At 37.9% G+C, this 25,304-nt stretch overlaps 1 protein-coding gene across 2 annotated transcripts in view; it reads left to right on the forward strand.

The window, feature by feature from the left end:
- ATP10B (ATPase phospholipid transporting 10B (putative)) overlaps window positions 1–25,304 on the forward strand; it is a 330,927-nt gene that overhangs the window by 47,509 nt on the left and 258,114 nt on the right. For both annotated transcript variants that reach the window (XR_008300518.1, XM_053226788.1), the window contains exons 2-3: window positions 19,431–19,497; window positions 24,151–24,201. Coding sequence is in view for 1 of the 2 variants with exons in the window: in XM_053226788.1 (XP_053082763.1) it covers window positions 24,190–24,201 (12 nt within the window). In the remaining variant the exon portion in view is untranslated. The remainder of the gene's footprint in view (window positions 1–19,430; window positions 19,498–24,150; window positions 24,202–25,304) is intronic.

Here is a 25,304-nt window from a genome sequence, read left to right on the forward strand (position 1 = left end):
TAGGAAACAAAATACAAAGTGGAGCTAATAATGCAACTAGTATAACTATAGTGTTCTGTTTATGCTTTCAAAGCAGGTCCAGGAACCAGATATCTGACCTCAGGTGCAGGAAATCTTTAGTAGAAGGTGGCATATGAAAGTTCATAACATTTCCAAAGCATTTCCTGGATGGAACCCTTTTGTCAGATGGGCTTGTGGTCACTCTCAGGAAGAAAGCTCCCCCTCTGAACTGGAACTGAATTTTGCTTTAGACAAGTTTGATTTGCACCTCTGATATTGTCCTATGATCCTGAAACAACTACATTATGTTGTTCTCTTGGGAGAGAAGAGCTGCTACTCACTAGTCAGAATCAAGGTTATAAGGAGAAAAAAAATACTTCAAAAGTATTTATACTTCTCAGAGAATGTTCTTGTACTATTTTTAATGACATGAGAAATATATGCTCATCACAAAAATTTAAAAGAACACAGATAAACAAAGGATGAAAGTATATCTCATTCATCATCTCATGATGCAGATGACCAATGATACATTTTGGTGTATATGTATCTCATTTACTATATACCTATATGCTGATCATAAAACACAAAATTATTGAACATGTTTTTTATGCTTCACAGAATGTTAGGACCATTTTCCATGCCATTTAATATACTCCTTCACCCAATGGAAGCACCACATACATTAATACCTATATGAAGGAAAGAGAGAAACTTGGGGAACTTAGGAATAAGGGTTCTCTGTGTCTGGGAGTTGAAAGCGGACACATTGGAGATGTCCCATGTTCAAATCCAGGCTCTGCACGCACAAGCAGCAGGACATCCCTAAGCCTCTGAACTACTCACAGAATCATTTTTTTCTGTTTGTAATATAGGAAAAGTAATGGCAGGTCTTCCCTGTGGTGGTTTTAAGGATCAAAGAAAATAGTGTAAGGAAAGTGGTTGACCGCACAGTGTTCAACTAATGTTCATTCATTTTCATATTCAAAGAGGGAATAGAACAAGAAAAAAAGAAAATGTGAGCAGAGGAAAACAGGGGAGAAGAAAGGAAAATAAATTCTTTTTCCATAAACTGAAGGTATTCAGTAGTTGAGGACAGCCTCAGGAGAGGAAGGGTCAATGCCATATAGGAAATGGCAGATTTTCTGCAGGAGCTGCTGGTCTGTGTGTCTGAGCTCCTTGGTGCTTGAAGTAACAATAAAACAATAACACAATTTTCTTCTGCTTGTCTGGGCTGTAAGCTTCCTCTTGAGGGTGCCTGATGCAGTGGGTGGGGAGAGGGGTCTTTGCCTCTGCTCTCCCAGGAGCAGAGTCCCCTGAGCACAGAGGTGAGGTGTGGGAGGCCACAGGTGTCCTACATAGGCTATTCTTTCTCCCTCACCTGTCCCACCCATCCTTGTCCCATTCCAGAATGATCAGAATAAATGGGATGAATCATCTCCACCTTCAGAAACTTACATTCTGAGCTCACCAGCCAGAGAAAATCTATGACTGCTGTTTTGTTGTAGTAGTTGCTTTGTTTTCCATATGATCTTTTAACAGCTTTATTGAGGCATAATTGCTATGCAATAAACTGTATGTATTTAAAACCCTGTATTTAGTTTGCAACATATGAATACACCCGTGAAACCATCACCACAACCAACCTAATGAACATCTGTCACCCCTCGTTTTTTTGTGCCCCTTCATGGTCCCTCCCACTACCACCCATGCCCCCTAAGCTTTCTGCATGGCTGCATTTTTATTCCTTTCCATCTTATTATCAGTAATTAGACAATCTGATGTTTTCATGTTCCTGTGATTTCTTTTTTCTGAGACTGGATTCTCATAGAAGTTTTCTCCATATTCCACTAAAAACTGTGACCCCTATCCACCCAGTGTATAAGCCACTTTTAAAAGGAGAATTGTGCCTCTTAATATTCCTTATTGCAAGTGGAGATGTTTTTGCATCAACTCTTATTATCACTCTTGATTTCCTGATGGAATTGGAAGTAAGGCTCACTGGAGATGATTTTGGCTCCAGGATGGAAGAGAAACCACAGCTTCATTCATTCAACAAGGGGTGGGAGGCTCCTATGAGGCAGCTTGGTATATGCAGAGGAGGGCAAGACGAAGCAGGTTCCTTACCCCCATGAAGCTCACAGCTTAAAAAGAGGGCTGAGCACATGCAAGTAAACAAATAATCATTTATGAAGGAAAATAAAAAGCATGTAGTGACAAAAAAGAGTTCTGGATTTGTTTTCCTCTTTGATGTAAAGCATAAGGAAAGGGCTGTCAGAATGGAAGCAATTAACTAAGTTGATAACAGTTTCCTTCTTATGGAAAAGCTTCAGGAAGCCTGGGGAACAAGGTTCTAGGCTAGGTCATGAGCAGATGCCAAAGATCTGAGGCAGAAAAGAAATTGGGGCCTCAAGGGATCAGCAGGCTAACATGGCCAGAGCATGAGAGCTATGGAGAGATGCCTGAGAACACAGTTGCAGGAGAGGCAAGGGAGGGCCAGGTCAGAGCCCATGTGGGCCTCAGAAGAGGGCCATTCTAAATGCATAAATAGAGAAGAAATAGGAAAGTCTCTGTCAGAGAAGTGGCACAATTTGATTCGATAAAGATGATAGCTTCTCATTAATGGATACAGAAAAATGAAAATGTCAGTTTTCTGGCTAAAACAATAGTTATGAATAATTCTGTATATTATGGCAACTAGTTCAGAGAAAAATAACAAATGACTATTTTATATTGAAATATGCTACCTGCCAGGGCACAACACCAGGCATTTTATCTATATTTCTCATTTACCTCTATAAAACATGTATTATTCCTATTTTACAGATGAGAAAACTGAATTGGGTTAAATAATTTTAACAAAGTTGACAAAACTTTGAGACTAGCTTACCTAGGTAAATCAGTAGAGCTGAGGGAAATGTCTCTATCAAAACTTCTCTGCAACTTTTTGCCTCAAGGTCCCATTAAAACCTGTTCTTTTAGCCCCCATGGAAGCTAATAGCTTTTAGAAAGAAAATAGGTCATGCACTGAAAGGAGGCAGTAATGAAGAAAATCATTGAGGGTGAAGGGCACATGAGGTGGGATGCTGGGACAACGGACAGAGTGCCCATGATGCCCATGTGTGCAAGGTTACTCTCTACCTTCAAGGTAACACAAGAAGCAAGTTACAGAAATTAGGGATGTTGCTAAGCAAACCTTAGCAACTTCACAAACATAGATATCTATTCTTCATACACAAAAGGCTTCAAAAAATTAAACCAAATTACTATGTGACACAGCAATTCTGCTTCTCAATATATATCCCCCCCAATAAAAATACATAATCAAAATAAACCCCAAAATCTTATAAATGAATGGTCATAGTTACATGAGTTGCAGCCCTCAAAGGTCCATCAGATAATGAATGGATGGTTATAATGTGGCATATCCTTACAATGGGTTATGTTATTCAGTCATCAAACAAAATGAATTTCTGATACATGCTATGATGCAAATGAACTTCGGGACTTCTATTAAGTGAAAGATGCCAGACACAGAAGGTCACATATTTTGTGATTCTGCTTACATTAAAATGTCTAGAATAGGCTAATCCACAGAGATAGAAAGCAGATTCGTGGTTGGTTGCCATGGACTGGGGTTGAGAATGAGGAATGACTATTTAATGGGTACTGAACATGTTGAACTTGATAAAGGTGATGTGAATACATTACATTGCGAGTGTATCAAATAGCACTGTTTGTATACTTTAAATGATTAAGTTATATAAGTTTTCTCAGTAAGAAAAAATTCAGCAGAGTCATGGAGAGCACCCAAAATTCCCAGCTAAGGGAACACTCACAGTCCATAAACAGAATCTCTAGATAATCTTTATTCATTTTGCTTATATCTATTGAACACCTACTGTGTTAGATATTGGGATAAGCCCAATGATATGTGGTCTCTGCCTTTATAGAGTTTACAGCCTAGCAGAGACAAAAGACATTAATGAAATAACCACAAGAATATAAAATATGAATGTGATGAATAGTCTGAAGAAGAAGTTCTATGGTACCAGAATGAGAGTTGGGGAATGCTTTCCTGATAAAATAACAACTGAGGAGCCTTCTAAAGAATTTACTAGGAGAAGGAAAGGCAGCTTGAGATAGAGAGGGAACAGTATGTGTTAAGGCCCAGTGATAGGAGATTATGTGCTAAAGGTCAGGATCTGAAAAAAAGTTTGTGTGGCTGAGTTGTAAACAAGAAAAGAAGGCCGGTATAAGATGAACCTAGAAAGGCAGCCTGGAGCCTAGAGAAGGCAAGATCACACAGAGCCCTGAAAGTCACATTCAGGATTTTGGTCTGAGTTTTTGGAACCAAACACACTCCATGTTTCCATTCCCAGCCCTGCACTTTCTATCCTCATACCTTTCACCACTACTGACATGTCTTTGTTTACTGTCTCACACTACTTCTGCATAAAGATAGGGACTGCCCACTGATCTAGTGGACACAGCACACACTAGGTGTTAAAAGACTTGTTGAATTAACTCATGGTTTTCTATCTTGAAATTATCACTCACACTGCAGTGTGGAGAATGGATTGGTTTGGGGTGAGAAGAGATTCAGGGCTGCCAGATGCTGGATTCTGTAGTAGAAGGGAAGTCTTGGTGTAGGATTACCTCTCCTGGGAAGCTATGTAAGTGTTGCCCTGCCTGTGAATGGGCAGCAGCTGCTTTGTTTGCAATAATCAGGTCTTTCCTTGAAGAATAAGACCCTCTTCTAGCTGAGCACTCTGACCTCTTGATTCAGATTGCCCTAGCAAGAGGTTAAACAATCAAAAGGTAGGGAACATCCTTTCAATGAGGAATGTGGGAAGCCTGGGGTCTACTGGCAGGCGGGGTGGGGGGTGGGTTTTGAGAGAGCACTGGACTTGGCATCCAGAGACCTGGGTTTTACCCCAGGCCTATCAGTTCACCATGAGACCTTAGGGTCCATCTCTCTGGTTTCCCATCCTATTAAGGAACTAAATAGGAACTTGATTTAGATGGTTTATCCCTATTCTATCTTCCCACAGAAGACTGTCGATCGTGATAATAGCAACCTATATTTATCTAAGCCACTGTGACAAAAGGTTACTGCGTTGAGCATTATGACAAACCATCCTATGAATTGAGTAGCACTTTTTAATAGGATTCACATTTCATCATTCCCGCTAACATCTACATTTCAAAAACATATAGGTATGCACAAACTCATATTTATTTAACCTAGAGATAATGTCTAGTGCTCACAGATTTGCAGACCCCTTGGAACCACTGGAGTGAAAGACATAAAAGATCATAATCCTAGGGAACAAAGAAAAAGCCGATTATAGGAGGGAAAAAGGAAAGGCTTCACAGTCTGCATTGAGGTGGGGCTGCTTTTTTCTGCCTCCTCTCCTCTCTTTCCCACCAAGCAGGTGATGATACTGTATCCCTCTTCATCCCTGGAGAAAGATCCTCCCAGATTCAAGAAGCAGACTGCCTTCGTCCCTGACCTTCTACCACCAGTGTGCAATCCCTGAGCTGGTTTCTAGAATGGCTCACAAACTGATGAAAGTTCAAAGAAGCTGCCTGGGTGTTGAGAGACTTCTGTTGACTACTTAATGAATTTTATCAGAAAAAGCAAAACTTGGGGATCTCTGAAGCAGAAAGGACAAAGTCTGGAAATTGGCATTGCCCTCTCTCTTGGCCTCTGCTGCATTTATGTTTTTATAACAGATTTCTTTGTGAAAGGTGCCGATTTTCTTTTCCCCAAGTTCATTAATTTCTCAGCATTAATGCATTTCCTTTATCCTCTAATTAGGCACCACTTTTCACATATTTATGGTAGTGAATGCCTATGGGCCAAACTTGCCCCCTTCATGCAACACAGAGGCCAGTCCACACTTGTGATCTGTGTTCCAATTGCATGCACGGGCAGTGCAAGAGCCACTTATCAAGTATAATTCACAAAAGACTCCTTTTTGCTCATAGCCTCTTATTCAATACACTAAAATACTTGAGTGACGACTACATCTCAGGTGCTATTCTAGATGCCTGGGATTTTTGCAGAGAACAAAATGCAAAACACTCTGCCTCCCAACATAAGTAAATTATATCACAGGTTAGCAGTTAATAAATGCCTAGTAAGGAAAAACAAAAAGGGTAGGGCTGGGAATGCTTGAGGATGGCAATAGGGTGAGATGTGTTTGCAAATAGGGTGTTGAGAAGTTGTATCAGGAAAGAGTTAGTCATGCAGATATCTGGAGGTAGAGCAATCCAGACCATAGGGACAGTAAGTGAAAGACCCTAAGGAAGGGTTCATGACTGCTATGTCCAAAGAATAATAATGAGGTCAATGTGGCTGAAGTGATAGGAGTTGTGGGGAGCGGATGAGGGGTGTGGAGAGTGTCATTAAGAAGGTTGAGGTCAGAGAAGTAATGGGTTCTGATTGTTTGAGACTTTTGGGCCCTCTGTAAGGACTTGGGCTCTTAGTGAAATAGATGCCCATGCTGGGTTTTAATCAGAAGAAAAACGAGATCTCATTTTTGTTGTATTCATTAATTGCCTATATTTTCATTCACCTAGTAGCTTTAACACCAATTGAAAATTTGGGCCTGAATCAATTACATTATTGCTTTTTTAAATTCTATCACTTATACTCCTTCATCAGCTGACATTCCTTTGTGAAGTAAAGCTTTCTCTCATCAACCTGGATATTTGATTGCCCAGGAATATGTTTTCTGCTGGAAAGTAAAAATAAATGCTAAGGTCATATTCTTTAATAACTAATTTTCAAGGAAAGCCATTTTTTTTAATAGACTCTCAAATAGAGACAAATGTGCCTTGTGCTTTAGAAGTACTCTCCCACTGGGGTACCTGGTGGTTCAGTCAGTTAAACATGGAACTTCAGCTCAGGTCATGATCTCCCCATTGGTGGGTTCGAGCCCTACGCTGGACTCTGTGCTGACAGCTCAGAGCCTGGAGTCTGCTTCCAATTCTCTCTCTCTCTCTCTCTCTCTCTCTCTCTCTCTCTCTGCCCCTTCCCTGCCCATGCTCTGTCTATCTCTCAAAAATGAGTAAGTGTTTTTTTTAAAGTTAAAAAAAAGGGCTCTCCCACTGTTTTTTTCTTGTACTGTCTTCTCCTTTCTTCCTACTGGGGATGAAGTTCCAGCAGGGAGTCATTCCTTTAATTAGCTGACATCTGTTGGAGCCTCCTTTTGTTTGGATGGTGCACCCCTGATACCTGGAAGGATAAGAATGGCCCTGGAGGAGAGGGTGTTGATAAATCTTCCCTAGACTTGCTGATCACATAAGCTTATTGTTGTGTCCAGATCCTAGAAAGCAGTGGAGATAGTGCCATATCCATTGCTCAACAACTTTCATTAGTTGTATTCAAATGCCTTCACCAGGTTTTTAAGGCTTTGTGAAATCTGTGCCAAGGTGGTCTTTATTTCCTTGATTCATTTCCTGTCCCATATTTTCCCTCCCCCTTCACCCACACTCATATATACATACACCCTGCAACTACCCAGTACCCCAAAACACACTCTATTCTATCCCATCTCCAGATTTTGTCTTTGGTGGCATATTCCATTGGGACGTCCTTTTCCAGAGTTATCTCTACCTGTAGAATTTCATTCTTCAACGCCTTCATCAAATGCTTCTTCCTCCATCCTCACCCTAAGCAACCCTCAAAGTTGAAATCTGACTCCCCAGGCACCACATCTCTTTGTCTTATTTCCCCATCTGTTTCTCAGTTCTATGAAAGTTACTTGTGTTCATGGTTGAATCAGCCACATGAGAAGGGAGGCTGTGCCCTGAATTTCAGTTTCTCCCAGTGGTTAACAGTACTGTCCAGTTCATGGTAAGTGCTCAAACATTGGTGGAAAAGTATGTATACAGCAGCTGTAGCAATTTTCAAATATCTACGTTTATTCATACATTTAACTAATAGGTGCTACATACTGAGCACCGACTGCACCTCAAATAATGGGTACCATAGAGAATACAAAAATGAATCCAGTAGATCCTCCCCTCTAGTAGAGTCCAATTTAGAAAGAGAGTGAAGACTTGTATGTAAATTACTATATCACAAATTAAGGAGTATTGCTAAAATCTAGAGGACTAGGAACAATAGGTTACATCATTTTGGTGTTTCTCTGCCGCTGATAATTTCTCCAACAGCCTATGAATCATCCCATCAACTGGGATGAAAACCACTTTCACTAAACCACCTGGGATTTTCTTTTGTCCCCCAGAAGAGCTTTCAGTGTCATGCTGATGCCCTTCCTGAGCAGAGAACAAAGATCTGTCATTTCCCTCTCTCTCCCCTCCCATTTCCCCTCTAATTAATTCAGGCTGGATAAACACTCAAATGGATTTTGTAACTTTCCTTTCCACCAAAACCAGGACTTTTATTTTCATGATTCTATAAATTAGAAATCAGTACAGTTAATACTGAGGTTAGGCAATGTAACCATAAGCTCCAGCTTCTCTGACTTGCCTGAAAAGTCTTTTGGGGGTCCATTGTGTTCATGGGGTTAGCCGGCCCCGCAAACACATCTGGAGGGAAGACAGACACTAAGTGTTTTCTCTAATGTCCTGCTGGTTCAGATTTCATGTTACCCATCTGGACCATGCGGGGTGTTGCCTTCCCTGTTAGAATCACAGTGTGTTCCTTGAATTAATACTCCCTTACTAAATGGGGGAGTTTAGAGCAACCAGATCTGTGTAATTCTCCCTCTCAGTTCATCTGTTTTCTCTGTTTATTTATTCATTCACTTATGTATTCATTTATTCAACAAATACTGATTAATCACCTCCCTTTTTATATACTCTGCCTATTCCCAAAAGGATCAGAGGTGGCTTGCAGGATCAAACATAATGCAAAACAAGAAAACTAGGGATAAAAACAGAAAGAAAGGAGGAAGCCTTGCCACCAGCTCCAAAGGTGGTTTGCAATTCAGCCCTGGCTCTATTCCAACAAAACAGAGCTTTGTCAGGTTTCTGGGTTTTTGCATTCTGCTCATCCAAAACATGCAAATTTGTGTGCAGAGTGTAACTTTTTCCTGCAACTAAATACATTTATTGAACATCCACTGGAATGCTTTGTTCTTATAGGCAAATGAATTCAGAATAAATGAAAGAATGAATTCAGTGATTTCCAGATTTCAGCCATTTGTATTGCACTTTTCAAATGTTTGCTTAACTACATAACTGTTATTTATTTTGCAATTAAAAAAATTAACTTCTCTATTTTTAAAAATGTGTCCCTTCCATAAGTGTAACCTTTATATCAATTGACCTCACTAAAAAGTAATGATAAAATGAATTAAAAGGAACATCACATTGCAAATAAACAATAGCACCTATCTAAAAACCTGAGCTTTGATGTCTTCCTGTGTGTTACCAAGGAAATTAGAATGTGTTAAGGATTAAAATCAAGCTAACACCAAATTGAGATAGCCAATTCTTTTGCTTGCATCAATACAAAAGGAACTAAAAAAAGAAAAATCCCATTATAGACATCAGAGTTCCATTACTCCCTTTTAAGTAGTATCCTGCATTATCTCACACTGCCTAAGACCCTATTACATATCATCCCCCTACGCTGGGAAGCACTGATTTATTTAGTGACGTGGAAATTAGTGGGATAGAGTTTCTCTATCTGGAAGATAAGGAAGTCTTTGTAGACACTTGGGTTCATTCCAACAAGTATAACATCAAGCCTCTGTCACCCTCACCTCTACTACTCCGTGTTACTAACAAAGAATTGCTGCAGTATGGTTAGTCTCAAAGCAGAACATGTGTGTCTCTTTGAGGAGTTAATCCAGATGACATTTTGGAAGACTTGCTTGGATCCTGCAGCAGTAAATTATGCTCATTTAATGATATTAGGTTGCTTATAAACAGTATGCTGGATAGCATAATTAACTGTTAGTAAATTTGGAAAGTCTCACAAATTTAAGAATATTCCCATTCACTTATTAGATGTCCTTAATTTCAAGGTGCTTAGATTTGGATCCTAATTTCTTCTCATACTCTAATGTACTCATCTACCTTCTTTTACATCAATAATACATATCAATAAACAGAATTACCTACTTAGGGAGTAGAGAACCTGTAAGAGGTAGCAGTGAAAATTAACAAATATACCAGCAATGGCACCTGATTATAATGGAAATCCAGTTTGGTTTTGTCTGTCTGTGTTGACAGGTTGGATGGTCTGCCATATCCGTTCAGAACTACCACTTTCTCTTCTCTCTTACTGTGGGTTTGTATTTCCCCAAAACTCATATGTGAAGTCTTAACTATTACCTAAGAATGTGATTTCATTTGTAAAAAGTGTGCAGGTGTAATTAGTCAAGTTATGATAGGGTCACACTAAAGTAGGTGGGTTCCTAATCTGACTGGTACCCTCATGAAAAGGAGGAATGTGTACATACACACATAGAGGAAGAACACCATGTGAACATGGGGGCAGAGATCAAGATAGCGTGTCTATAAGCCAAGGCAGATAAAAGATTGCTAACAAAACAAAAAAGGAGGAAGTCATGAACCAAATTCTCTCTTCTGCCCTCAAGAATGAACCAAATCTGCCAACACCTTGATCTGGGACTTTTAGCCTCTGAAACTATAAGGCCATAAATCTCTGTAGGTTAAGCTACCCAGTTTGTGACACTTTGTCGTAGCAGCCCTAGTGAACTAATATCTCTTCACCACCCTCCTGCAAGAGGGAAGGGTTGGAGACTTGGCACATGTTGTCATTTGCTCAAATAACAAGTCTCATAACTGTCAGTCAATACACCATATGCGCAAATGTACACTTGACTCAGAAGAGTCTTCCAGAACTTCCAAGAAAACCAAGTGGCACTTTTATTTAAGAAATTGACATTAATTTGGGTGTTATTTAGTTGATTTGTTGATGAAAAATTTACATAATTTCCAGGGACAAAAAAAAAGCTTTATCTGTCTTTTAATATGCTGAGATTTTCTGATAGAGCTTCAAGGGAAAAGTAGCAGTGATTACTTAAATGGCATTTAGTTTATTGATTGTTGGACTATATAAACAATACTGATCTAACATAGAAAAGTAGCCATGTCTACTCTAAGTTTTAATAAGCTTAAAGTAAAGAGCAGTTAGTATTTTTTAAACTTGTTAGTATTTTTTAAACTTCTAATGTTCTCTATTTTTGTGAATATTTGTTTTGTAACTTGGAAAGCTTATACTTAATGTGTAAGTAATTAATTACTTTAACTGTAACATTAGTATTAACTATTAAATCTCTACCTAAATAGTATCTATCAACTTAGTTATAAGCATTATAAAACTGGTATATCTTTAGGGTGTCTGGGTGGCTCAAAAGGTTAAGCACTGACTTCAGCTTAGGTCAGAATCTCATGTTTCTGGGCTTGAGTCCCATGTCAGACTCTGTGCCAACAGCTCAGAGCTTGGAACCTGCTTCAGATTCCATGTCTCCCTCTCTCTCTGCCCTTCCCCCTTCGTGCTTTGTCTCTCTCACTCTCTCTCTCTCAAAAATAAATAAACATTAAAATTTAAAAAAAAAACTAGTATATCCTCTCTTTTCCCCTTTATTCACCACCCAGTATACAGTACTATCTTTGGTGTTTTCTTATGTTCTGTTAGACTTGTGGTGTTCACTTCATCATTCTGGGCTATAAGACATAAGATAGTCACTGTATTTATATCACCTACCCTATTTGTCCCTTTTCTCTTCCCAACTTTTGTCAGGATAATAAAATGTGTATTTTGCACTAAAACTGTTATCCCTACATGACATTTAGTCTCATTCCTGCAAATGAATAGATTCAGACCTCACCACAACTCTTTTTGCTGTAATTTTTATAATCCTCTTTGGGTGAGCTGATCTTTTTGCTCCAACAGAACTTTCAGTGAAGACTCTTGGGACCAATATTCCAGAAGTTCTTGTATTTTCCAAAATGCAGTTCATAGTTTGGCTAGGGGTCAGGTTCTTAAACCATATTTTCTATTCTTGAGGATTTTTAAGGCAATGCTACCTTTCTTTGAGCATTTGCTGAAGCCATTTTCCCACCTTACCCAAGACCTGAATAGTTTCTCTCTGGCTGCCTAAAGGATCCCCTCTTTATCCTTGATATGTGGTAACTTCATGAGGGTATGTCATCATGTTGGCTATTCTGTGTCACCTCTTTCATAGAACATAGACTACCCTTTCAAACTATATATCCAACTCTTTCTCTGTGTTTAATTTTTTTCTTTAATTGTTTAATTAATAATTTTCAATATCTGCTTTACTTGCCTATTTCCATTTTCCTCATAAAAGGCTCCAATTATACACATACTGGACAATCCCATCTGCCTTTGAGATCATTAATTTCTCTCTCATGAATCCTTTTTAACATTTCTTATTCCTATATTCTGTAGTCTACTGCATTTATAGCAGCTTTTGTTCTTCCTTGTGTTGTTTCTCAGGTCAGATTCATTTTTTGTTGTTGTTGGCTTCTCACTTATCCTCCATTTCTTTCCTTACACCAAACACTTTTCTAGGCTTTAGAGTTCTGACATGATCTCTGCATTTTAGCAATGATTGCTTCATGAGGTAGTTTTGTTGTGCCAGTTCACAATGAAATCTTGGTCATACTTTTATATTCTCCATGGCAATTTTTTTTTGTTGACTGTTGTTTTACTTTGCTTTCCCTGTTTCATTTTCTTTTTCTCTGCATAGTATCTAGCTATAATATTGACAGCTTTTATAATTTTCTTTGTGAATCTTTGAATAAGATTCCTTGATACCAAGCCAGTTATTTACAGGAGGTTTTGATGAAGGAGTTGCTAGGGGAGATTTTTACAGGGAAAGATTTGTAAGTTTTTCTAGACTTTCTTTCCCCAGCTGAAAGGAATAGGCAATTACAGGACTAATTTCTGTCACACAGTTACGTTGGCCTTGAAATTAGGAATTTTTATAAGTTTTAGTCCTATTCCCTGAGCTTGTCTTAACCAAAAAGAGACTGAAAGTGAGATGATAAATGATAGTAGCCTATGAGATGAAATACATTGTCCAATTCTCATACTGATGGGCAAAATGAAAGCTGTTAGATGTGGTACCTGAGTTTATGGCTGGGTTGGGTAGAGTACAGTAATAACAACTTCCATTAAGTATTAGGCCAGATATACATGCATACATATGAGATACAGATATATAGAGAGGAAACTTATAATAATCATGTAAAGCAGATATTACTTTGCTTATTTTTCAGAATAAGAAACTAAGACTGAGAGATCAAGTAGCTTTTCAAGTTCAAATAGCCAGGAAAAGGTGGCAGAGGTGAAATTAACTAGGTCTGAGTGAATCAATTCTAATGCATATTCAACCTAACTTACTCCCCAGGGGTTGATACATAATAAACCCATAATAGGAATTAATTGGTTTTCCTATTTAATGCAATTGAATAATTATAGATAGGGTACATACTACATTATACTTCAACAACTATTGAGGGCTCCAAATTTTGATTCTCTTAATTTAAATAGATATAATGGTATAAATTCCAGCAGTCTCCTCACAAAATATTCCTAATATTCAAAAGCATACCTAATACATAATCCCAATGAATCCTAGTCATTATCAATGTATATGTCTTTTATTTTATTTTTTAAATTTACATCCAAATTAGTTAGCATATAGTGTAACAATGATTTCAGGAGTAGATTTCTTTTTCTTTTTTTTTTAATTTTTTTTAACGTTTATTTATTTTTGAGACAGAGAGAGACAGAGCATGAACGGGGGAGGGTCAGAGAGAGGGAGACACAGAATCCGAAACAGGCTTCAGGCTCTGAGTTGTCAGCACAGAGCCTGATGCGGGGCTTGAACTCACGGACCGCAAGATCATGACCTGAGCCAAAGTCGGGCATCCAACCAACTGAGCCACCCAGGGTCCCCTCAGGAGTAGATTTCTTAATGCCCCTTACCCATTTAGCCCATCCCCCCTCCCACAACCCCTCCAGTAACCCTCTGTTCCCATATTTAAGAGTCTCTTGTGTTTTGTTCTCCTCCCTGTTTTCATATTATTTTTGCTTCCCTTTCCTTATGTTCATCTGTTCTGTGTCTTAAAGTTCTCATATGAGTGAAATCATATATTTGTCTTTCTCTGACTAATTTCATTTAGCATAATACCCTCTAGTTCCATCCACGCTGTTGCAAATGGTAAGATTTCATTCTTTTTGATTGCCGAGTAATACTCCATTGTATATGTATACTGCATTTTCTTTATTCATCCATCGATGGACATTTGGGCTCTTTCCATACTTTGACTATTGTTGAGAGTGCTTCTATAAACATGGGGGTGCATGTGTCCCTTCGAAACAGCACACCTGTATCCCTTGGATAAATGCCTAGTAGTGCAATTGCTAGGTCATAGGGTAGTTCTATTTTTAATTTTTTGAGGAACTTCCAGACTGTTTTCCAGAATGGCTGACCAGCTTGCATTGCCACCAACAATACAAAAGAGATCCTCTTTCTCTGCATCCTTGCCAACGTCTGCTGTTGCCTGAGTTGTTCATGTTAGCCATTCTGACAGGTGTAAGGTGATAGCTCATTGTGGTTTTGATTTGTATTCCCCTGATGATGGATGATGTTGAGCATTTTTTCGTGTGTCAGTTGGCCATCTGGGTTGTCTTCTTTGGAGAAGTGTCTATTCTATCTTTTGCCCACTTCTTCACTGGATTATTTGTGTTTTGGGTGTTGAGTTTGATAAGTTCTTTATAGATTTTGGATACCAACCCTTTATCTGATGTGTCATCTGCAAATATCTTCTCCCATCCTGTTGGTTGCCTTTTAGTTTTGCTGATTGTTTCCTTTGTTGTGCAGAAGCTTTTTATTTTGATGAAGTTCCAATATTTCATTTTTGCTTTTGTTTCCCTTGCCTCCAAAGACGTGTTGAGTAAGAAGTTGCTGCAGCCAAGATCAAAGAGGTTTTTGCCTGCTTTCTCCTCGAGGATTTTGATGACTTCATGTCTTACACTTAGGTCTTTCATCCATTTTGAGTTTATTTGTGTGTATGGTGTAAGAAAGTGGTCCAGCTTCATTCTTCTGCATGTTGCTCTCCAGTTTTCCCAGCACCATTTGCTGAAGAGACTGTCTTTATTCCATTGGATATTATTTCCTGCTTTGTCAATGATTAGTTGGCCATATGTTTGTGGGTCCATTACTGGGTTCTCTATTCTGTTCTATTGATCTGTCTGTTTTTGTGCCAAATTTGTAGGTCTTATAGAAGGTCACTTAACTTTCTAAAGGTTAGAGTAATAGTTTGTAGTTGATTGGTCAAGAGAAGGAAGTCTTTTCTTTGTAAATCTATGATAATTCAACCTGACTTCCAGATCAGAGAGATATACTTACGCTTTTGTTGTAAGAAAAATAATTTGAGATAGTATGTTTTCATATCAGATATGAACTCGTTTCTGATCACATGTTCATATGCCTTAGAAATGAGGTTCTTGTTGGAAAAAAAATGCAAACGTTTTTTGTCCCAAATTCTTAAACTTCATACCAATGGTTTCAGCAAATGAAATGTTGAATGCATGTGGGGAAATTGGGTAAAGCCTCATTTAAAACCCTGCAATGATTACTTATAAATTTAAATGAGAGAAAAGGAATAAAAAGGATCAAATGGACTTGTAGGTTTTCCCTGATATGAAAACCAACTCCTCAACGTATTGAAGTTGATGGAGAAGCCAGGAGAATTCAGGCAAAAAGTCAAATAGACACTCACTCTTTGTGCAAAATTAGCCACTACTCCACCCCAGATGTGGAGATGGTATTCTGGCAGCTTCTCTTGGGGGAAAAGGTTCTGTTGTTTTTGTATGGGAGCTTCAGAGGGCAGGCCAGGCATGTCTGTGCAAACCAGGCTTAATACCCCTCTAGCTCAGGGGTGATGCTCAGGATTTGGTTGATTTTCACAGTTCTTAAAGACCTCACTCTTTAGTTCTTTTAAGTGGCATGAATGCAGTGAAATAATGAAGCCAGAGCCGTAAAATGTACTTGAGAACCGGTAATATGAAGGGTAACATTACCAAATACCTTGAGTTCTAAGATTTCATCAATTATACACTGCATTTATAAATTAAATAATAGCATATGGAGATTTAAAATATCTCACTAAGGGTATTTATCAAATGTAAGATGCACCACAGTTTCAGAAACATTAGTATGTAAAACAGTGAGAATATATGGTAATATGACCTTTGATCTGAAACTAATTTGAATGAATCTTTTCAATAGAATTTACCAGCAGGAGAAAAGTTACCAAGGATAGTGGAATATTAATCACTGCTGAGGTTGATGGAAAATCAAGGATGAACCTGTCATGCTATAAGTCTTTGGCCCAATTCAGAGTTAGTTGCAATGTAGAATTGTGGGGATGTCCACTTTCGGACATATAGTTGGGGAACCTTTATATGATGTTAGTGTGTTGATTGAGGAGATGGGATTCCACTCTGCAGGGGCACCAAAAGTCAAGGCAGACCCTGCAAATCAGAAATGATATTTTTAAATCAATATTATACAGATATGAAGTGAAGGAGTGATAGAATGGAGAAAATTTTTGAAGATGTTTGACAAGGCTTTGGAAGTCTTTGCCAGACTATTTGGATGCAAAAGTGTCCATAGCAAACGTGTGATGCCTCTGCCTCCGCTATCCTATGCAGGAAAGGCATTAGGGAAATATCTTACTGGATGAATCAAATACTTGAGCCTACTAAAAATGTCACATTGTGGGATCCAGAGTCTGTTGCTCTTGGACCAAAGTCCCAACAGACACTTTATATACCATTGTTTATTGTCACAGACTGCATGATGCTTTGGCTCCAGCCTTCGGTCAAACCAAGATGTTAAAGATGATACCTAACCAAGAGCACCAAAGTTATCAGAAAGTGCAGCCCCATTACCCTTTTTTCTATATCTTTTATAATAGAAGAATACTAAGAGGTAAAAATAATAATAAGGGATAGGCTTACTTGGGCTGTTGAGGGAGTAAGTGAATAAGAATTTAGGATTTATGGGCCTTACACATCCATACACAGGAAGAGCTTGAGAAATCTTAGAACATTTTAAGAAGGGCTCTCATCCCAATCCATATATCCATAGTAACTGTAAGTGGTTCTCCTGTCCACTTTATGTAGAACAGCCCAGTTTGATTTAAAAGTGTTACAGGAGAGAAAGAAGTTCTTTCACCGATCAATCCATTGTCAAGTATTGGCTTCTTACTATAAGCTCAGGATGGTGACACAGAGACCACACAAAAAGTAAGGCATAGGGGCACCTAGGTGGCTCAGTTGGTTACGTGTCTGACTTCAGCCTAGGTCATGATCTCACTGTTCCCGAGTTTGAGCCCCACATTGGACTCTGTGCTGACAGCTCAGAGCCTGAAGCCTGTTTCAGATTCTGTGTCTCCCTGTGTCTCTCTGCCCCTCCCCCCTTCAGGCTGTGTCTCTCTCTCAAAAATAAACATTAAAATTTTTTTTTCAAAGAAGTAAGGTATAATTCCTGCAGGAAAAGTTACTAAAATTCCAGTTGGAGATAATACTAATGCAATTGATTATGTAGTAAGTAGTTGATAATTGGGGATTAAATTGTATTGTAACTACAAAGAATCCAAAAGGAAATGGGTCATTGAGAACTAAGAAATTTGAGGTGTATTCTTAGAGAAAATGTCAAAAATAGATATCTCCATCCATAAAAATCAGTATTTCCACAACTGTATGTTTCCCATTATGTGCTAAGAATTGTAATAGGTGCTATTTTTGTTCTTTATTTCATCGTCTACACATAAATTACTTTATTGTGACTGTCATAACAATGGTTAATCTTTATTTAGAGCTCAAAGAGTACTACACACTATATTTGTGTTATCTACGAATTAGGTGGTGATGGTATTCCCACATTATAGGTGAGGTTATTAAGGCTTAAAGAGGTACAGTAACTTGCTCAAGTTCACATGACTAGCAAGAAGCCAGAATTTGAACCCAGAACCATTTAAGTTAAAAGACCTAGCTCCTACCCACGACCATATGCCACCTCTTCAGCCTCTTCTGAAACTAAACAAGTGGCAATTTCTTTTTTTTTTAATTTTTTAATGTTTGTTTATTCTTAGAGAGAGAGAGAGGGAGGGAGGGAGAGAACACAAGCAGGGGAGGGGAAGAGAGAGAAGGAGACATCAAATCCAAAGCAGGCTCCAGGCTCCCAGCTGTCAGCACAGAGCCTAATGTGGGGCTTGAACTCATGAACCACAACATCATGACCTGAACCACAGTCCAACTCTCAACTGACTTAGCCACCCAGGCGCCCCAACAAGTGGCAATTTCTTAATCGTTTGTGCTACACTTAAGTCTTTAATTTTCCTCAAAAATGACATTGTAAACACCTAATTTTGCCAGCTTCCATAATATCTTTATATCATAAGATTCTCAAAGCCATAATAACCAAAATTCACATGAGTTGAAACAAAAAAAAATCAGAATAACATGGATAGAACTTGGGGGCATTCTGTTAAGTGAAATAACTTTGATAAAGCAGGATAAATACGGTATGATCTCACTTCTATGTGGAATCTAGGAGGAAGAAAAAGGACGATCAAATAAAAACCAAGCTCATAGATGCAGAGAACAGGTTAGTGGTTGCCATAGGTGGAAGTTTGGGATGGGTAAGATGGCTGAAGAGGGCCAAAGGTACAAACTTCCAGTTATACAATAAGTCATGGAAATATAATGTACAGCATGGTGACTATAGTTAGTAACACTGTGTTGCTGCATAGTTGAAAGTTGCTAAAAGAATAGATATTAAAACTCCTCAACACAAGAAGAAAAAAAATGAAGCTGCATGGTGGTGAATGTTAATTAGATGTATTGTGATCATTTCACAGTGTGTACAAATATTAATTCATTATGTTGTAATCTGAAACTAATACAATGTTATATGTCAGCTATACCTCAGTTAAAAACAAAATCAAAATAATGCAAACTCCATCACAGCATTAGGAGAGTTGGGAACATATGCTATGCAATCACAAAGAACAATGGTAGGTCATTTTGGCAACGGTGGCATTCAAAAACTCAAATATTAAAAACCAAAAATATGAAACAGTTTATAGTATTTTGTCTTTAAAGGCTTCATGACGTAAATTACACTGACAGTCTGGTGATGAAAAGTGGTGATGTGGCCTTGGAACCACACAAGTGACCAATTATATATAAACTATTTATATATGCAAAGGAAGAGGATAAGCATTCATTCAATGCCAGACAGTGTTCTAAGAACACTAAATACTGTGTATGTTAATATGTATGAAATCAATTATCCTGTTGTAAACCCTAGTGAATCAATCTTTTATTCCATCTTAAGAAACGAGATTTTTCTGTATCTTTGTCATTACAGATATTGACACAAGTTATTTAGAAGAAGAAAAGCAACACCATTTCCATAGTTGTTATTCCTATGTCTGGTAAGTTTTAGTTCTTATGTATTCTTCCTATGAAGTTGCATTTTAGAATATGATATAATATATTTGTTGTTTGTGCCTGTTAAGAATCCCTGACCTCCTGGGGCACCTGGGTGGCTCAGTCAGTTAAGCAGCTGACTTCGGCTCAGGTCATGATCTCATGATTCATGGGTTCAAGCCCCACCTCAGGCTCTGTGTTGACAGCTTGGAGCCTGGAGCCTGCTTCACATTGTGTCTCCCTCTCCCTCTGCCTCTCCCCTGCTGGTGCGCTCTCTCGCACTCTCTCTCTCTCTCTCTCAAAAATAAATAAACATGTTTAAAAAAATTTTTTTAAAAGAAAAAGAATCCCTGAAATCCTTCTGACAACCCCTTTTCTGGTGAATAATGTGTTTCATGTGGTTAAAAGAGATGGCTTTGTACAGCAATGTGTACATGAGTTGGTGAATCAGAGTATTCATCCCTGTGGCAACAGTAATTGGTCCAGGAATGAGCCCCAATGCAAAATGAACTAATCAGAGGCTTTCCTGGGACTTGGGCAAAATAAAATGTTTTAGGAAAAGCTTTCTAATGAGGCTGAGTCACTATGTGTGTCTGGAGTTCCAAAAGGGCACCTGGCCTACCACATGGAGAAAGTCAGCCTAAAACCTGCAAGGAGAGAGCTTATGACACTCCAGTTATGTGGGCCAATAGATTCCTCTTCTTGCTTAATTAGCTTGAGCTAGGTAGAAAACAGTACTGTCTAAATACAGTGATTATGGTAACCTCATGGAGACAATGAGTAGCTGCAGAATAAGTGAGAAATTATAAGATAGACTTAGCAGTGACATTGACTTGTGACCTCAAGCAAGCTACTTTGTCTTCACGAGTCTGTCTCCTTTATCAGTGGATATACTGATACTGGATCACATAAAATCTGAGACCCTATGTCATCTTCTGTTTTTATTCCAAATTCCATTGTTTTAACTTTATTAATTCATAGTTATCTCACCTAGAAGTCATAGGGAATGGTGAGTGATACACACTGCTTATTAGCACATCTAATTAATGCAAGGCTTGTATTTTTAGATGAAGATCACATCTCTCTGTTCCCAGGCCTCATTCCACCTCTAGCCCAAGAAGCTACCTTGCAAATGTGTGATGTTAGACAGTCACAGGGCTGATACAACAGTTCATGCTTGGCTCTGAGAAAATCTATCCTTTCCACCTGGAAAATCATCTTAAATACTTGTACTCAATGGATAGAAAATCATATCCAAAGGCCACTGTGCTATGTCTCTTACTTCATGTCTTTATTTTTTCCTTTATGTTCTTAAACATTTATTCCAACCAATGATTTCCACACAAATGCACAGTGAAAACTTCTAATTCTTTTGGAAAGGAGATTCACATCTATTACATTCAAACACAAACATGGATATGCTAATCAACTCTGAGACTAGAAATTCAACTTTAGCAGCTGTATCCTAATTCTGCTGAAAGTTCTATACTATTTGTCATTTACCTCCTAAACTAAGTGAAAAGTATCATATATGGATATCATCATATCTTTTGGATTTTAATCTGCACAGATTATTAAAATCGTACAATTTTTAAAAACTTGCGTCTATCCTATGACATTCTGCCGTATGGCAAGCTGTTCAGGAAGTGCCAGTTCCGTCTGTGTTCTAAAATGAAGATTAAGCCTCACAATAAGGCCAAGAGCTTACTTGAAATTTAAAAGATGTTGGGGCACCTGGGTGGCTCAGTCAGTTAAGCGGCGGACTTAGGCTCAGGTCATGATCTTGCGGTCCGTGAGTTCGAGCCCTGCGTCGGGCTCTGTGCTAACAGCTCAGAGCCTGGAGCCTGTTTCAGATTCTGTGTCTCCCTCTCTCTGACCCTCCCCGGTTCATGCTCTGTCTCTATCTCAAAAATAAATAAACGTTAAAAAAAAAGATATCGTTGTCACTTTATGGATATAGACATAAACGAGACCAGTGTCATAGATAGGCAGGTGAGTTTTCCTAGTTGGATCCTGTTACAACTATCTGTTGTTAATTAAATTTATTTCCAGCATCCCCAGATATTAACAAATGGGTTTCACTGCATATGAAGAACCACCATTTGTAAGTTCTGTAGATATTCTCACATGCAACTACATACAACTCTTTTTTTTTTAATTTTTTAACATTTTTTTTTATTATTGAGAGAGCATGAGCATGGGAGGGGCAGAGGGGGAGACACAGAATCTGAGGCAGGCTCCAGGCTCTGAGCTGTCAGCACAGAGCCCCAGGTGGGACTCAAACTCACATACCACGAGATCATGACCTGAGCTGAAGTCGGACGCTTAACCGACTGAGGCAACCACATATAACTCTTATATAATCCTAGACATACATAGATATTTATGTGCTTTATACAGGTTTTTTGTTTGTTTGTTTTTAATCCTGGACTGGCGCCTCCTTAGTGATTAATTTTCTAGGAACCTCTAGTTAATTTTCTATATAAGCAGAGAGAATTAGGAAGCCCAATTGCTATGTCAGGGCATTTGATATTCTCTAAAGTTGCAATTTTCAGAGCCTCACATCGGGCTTTGTGCTGACTGTGCAGAGGCTGCTTGGGATTCTCTCTCTGCCCCTTCCCCATTTGCTCTCACTCTCTCAAAATAAGTAATAAATAAAACTTTAAAAAAATAAAAATGAAATAAAAGTTGCAATTTTCAACTTCTAAAATTCTCCCCTAAATCTGATAAATGATGTGCTTAAATTAAATGTTTACAAAAATTTGTAGTGTTTCCCATTTACCAATTATACATAAATAGTATATGCTCCTATTTAAAATAAACCAACAATGTCAAATCTATAGTGTATGTGATGATCCAGTGGGAGGAGTCTTGGGCTAGGTTGTACCTTGCATATCACTTTTTTGTGCTTGGACTATTGAGGTAACTTCCTGATTGCTCTGGCTCCAGTATTTTACCTTGATGATTTATTCTAACTAAAATCAGACATATTTTCCAAGCTAACAAGTGTCCCCATATCACCATCCCAATTAAACATCTCCTATTGCTCCTTGTTGCTTCTAGAATTAATAATAATAGTAATAACAATAATTATGAGAGTCAATACTTAATGGATTTACTCTATGCTAGGCATTATTTGATGTACTTTATATAAATTTTCTCATTTAATTTTCATAATAACTCTGAAAGTTCACATTTGTGGAAACTGAGGTCCAAAGAGGTCAGGTTATTTATCCAAGATGACATAGCTAGTACATGATGGAACTAGTACCCAAACTCAGATCTCTCTGACTAAAGTTCATACACTGAGCCATGATCCTATTCTGCTTCCTCATACTAATAAAACACTCTTCTTGGCCAGTCTCTTTCATAAAATGGGAACCCTTCATTTGTTCTGCTAAACCTCTTATTACTTTTTAACACACACCTTCTTCAGCCCAGTTTTCATTTCATTATCTTAAAGTCATATTCTATCTTCCAGTTCTTTGGTTTTCCATTTCTCCCAATTTTTCCACTTTGGCTCTTCCTTCTCACCTTTGTTTTGCATCCATTCTCTGCTTCCTTAGTCATTCAGTGAACAGGTTGTTAGTATTATGTACCCGCTGATTGGTCATTATCACTGTCTCCCATAAACTCACACACTAGAGGGGTCATCAGATATGGAGGGTACATCAATTGCACCAGAAGCAGCTGAAAAGGATGAAAATGACTCTATCGCATTGCCTAGTACTCAAAAAAGTATTAATAAAGAATCAGAGTCCTAATCACTTTATTAAACCCCATCTCATATCTTCAGGGATAAAGAATCTTATTTTTCCCAGGTAAATTATAAGTTCCTTAAGCATAAAATAAAACCCTGTGTTTCATTTGCATCACTTCCACTCATACCTAGATACAGGTTTTGTGTCCTGCCCCGTTTGTAAGGATTTTCTTTGTGACGTGTGTATTAAATAATATGAATGTCTATATCTGCAAGTATATTTCCAAATATATAGAAGGTTATTGTGCTGAAAGGTAAAGTGCACTGGCATAGAAACCAGGAATTTAAGGATCAAGACTAAAAGCCACTTGAAAGATCTATGCCATCTGATAAATATCCTCTCTGAGGATAGAAGTGATGGTTTTTGCCTTACTAACTCCATAGAATTATTATGTTAAGCTAATTAGTGACATGGAAGTCTTTGTAAAGTATATCCTATACCACTGATCTCAAAGTCTCTGTGTATTAGAGTTCAATTGGAGAAACTACACCAATAGGAGATACATATTAAGAGATTTACTCCAGAGGGTTGGCTTCCATGATTGTTGGGCTGGGTAGGCAAGCGTGACATTCATAGGACAGACCATCAGTCAGGCCAGCTGGAATTCTCAAGCATAGGCTGAAGCTGCTATATGTAGATGGAATTTCTTCTTCAGAGTAGAGACAACATTTTTTTAAGGACTTTCAACTGATCAAATGAGACCCACCCAGGTTATCTAGGATAGGCTCTTCTATTTAAAATCAACTGATTATGGACTTTAATTATGTCTACAAAATCTCTTAGCAATGCCTAGACTAGTGTTTGATTGACTAACTAGGGATTGTAGTCTTGCATATAGACACATAAAACTAACATCACAGTCCCCCAAATTCCAACTAGTCTTCCTTTTCCAACTAGGTAGGAGGCTGGATTATTCTTCATAGCAAGACAGATCAAATGCATAAGCAGGTATGAGAATTTAATTGTCTTCTATTCATATATTAAACAGATTTAAAATTTTTTCTCACTAATTTTTTTGTTTTAGAGAATAGTTATTTTTTGGAAAAATGTATGTTAACATGTAATGAATATATTATTTTTAAAGAAATGTATAACTTTTTAATTTCTGATTTAAGTTTCTAATACAATAAATATAGATTAGTTCAACACACATAAGCAAAAACTCATTGGATTCTAAATAATTTTTAAGAGTGTCAAGGAACCCTAATTCTAAAGGGTTTGAGAACCATAATTCTAAACAAATGGAATTATTATATAACCTTACTCTTATCAATAAAACAAACACCTCAGTATTTATCCTTATATTTATAATAAATCATTGTAAATATCTTCTCTTGCACATCATGAAATAGTGTAAAAACTTGGCCTTACTTTATGAATGTAAAAACTAATCTATTCCTCCTAATGCATTGATTCAAACAAATTGTTATTCAAAGAATCACAACATCCTTTGTGACCTCCTACTGACTTAATCTAATGCTATAAAATACCTGTATGAATTTTGGCTATAAACACTTTCAACATCAATATTCAATACTTTATTCTAAAACTTAGTTTCTGTATATCCCAGTAAGTTATCCTTGCCATTTCCCTACACGCCATGGTCAAAATATTTATTCTGGGTTTTTTTTTATTTGTGTTTTATAGAGTAAAAATTATTAAGCTAGCAATGTGTGTAGCCTTGGGACTTGTGGTGAATTTCTATTCCAGTGGGTAAATATCAAGTTATTCTCCACCATTTAGTCACCTTTTGATTAGCCCCGCCCCCCCAAAAAAAAATTGGAGGAGAGAAAGTCCTGGAAAAGCCAAAATTGTGTTTTTTGGGGAAAAAAATGGCCAAAAGATGGTGCAGGATTCATTGGATGAAAATTTATCCAGGAAGAGCTGCATAACACATTCCAAACAGTTTGTTATATAATGTTACCCTGAAGAGTGAAGTAAAAGGAGTATAAATATAATCTTTTAAGACAGAAGTTGCAAACTAAGATTGCTGCCAGAACACAGCAGGTAACATAACCTACTGAAGCTGTTCATATGAGGAATGGGGATAT

The sequence above is a fragment of the Acinonyx jubatus genome, chromosome A1, assembly GCF_027475565.1.
Source record: "Acinonyx jubatus isolate Ajub_Pintada_27869175 chromosome A1, VMU_Ajub_asm_v1.0, whole genome shotgun sequence".
Taxonomy (NCBI): domain Eukaryota; kingdom Metazoa; phylum Chordata; class Mammalia; order Carnivora; family Felidae; genus Acinonyx; species Acinonyx jubatus.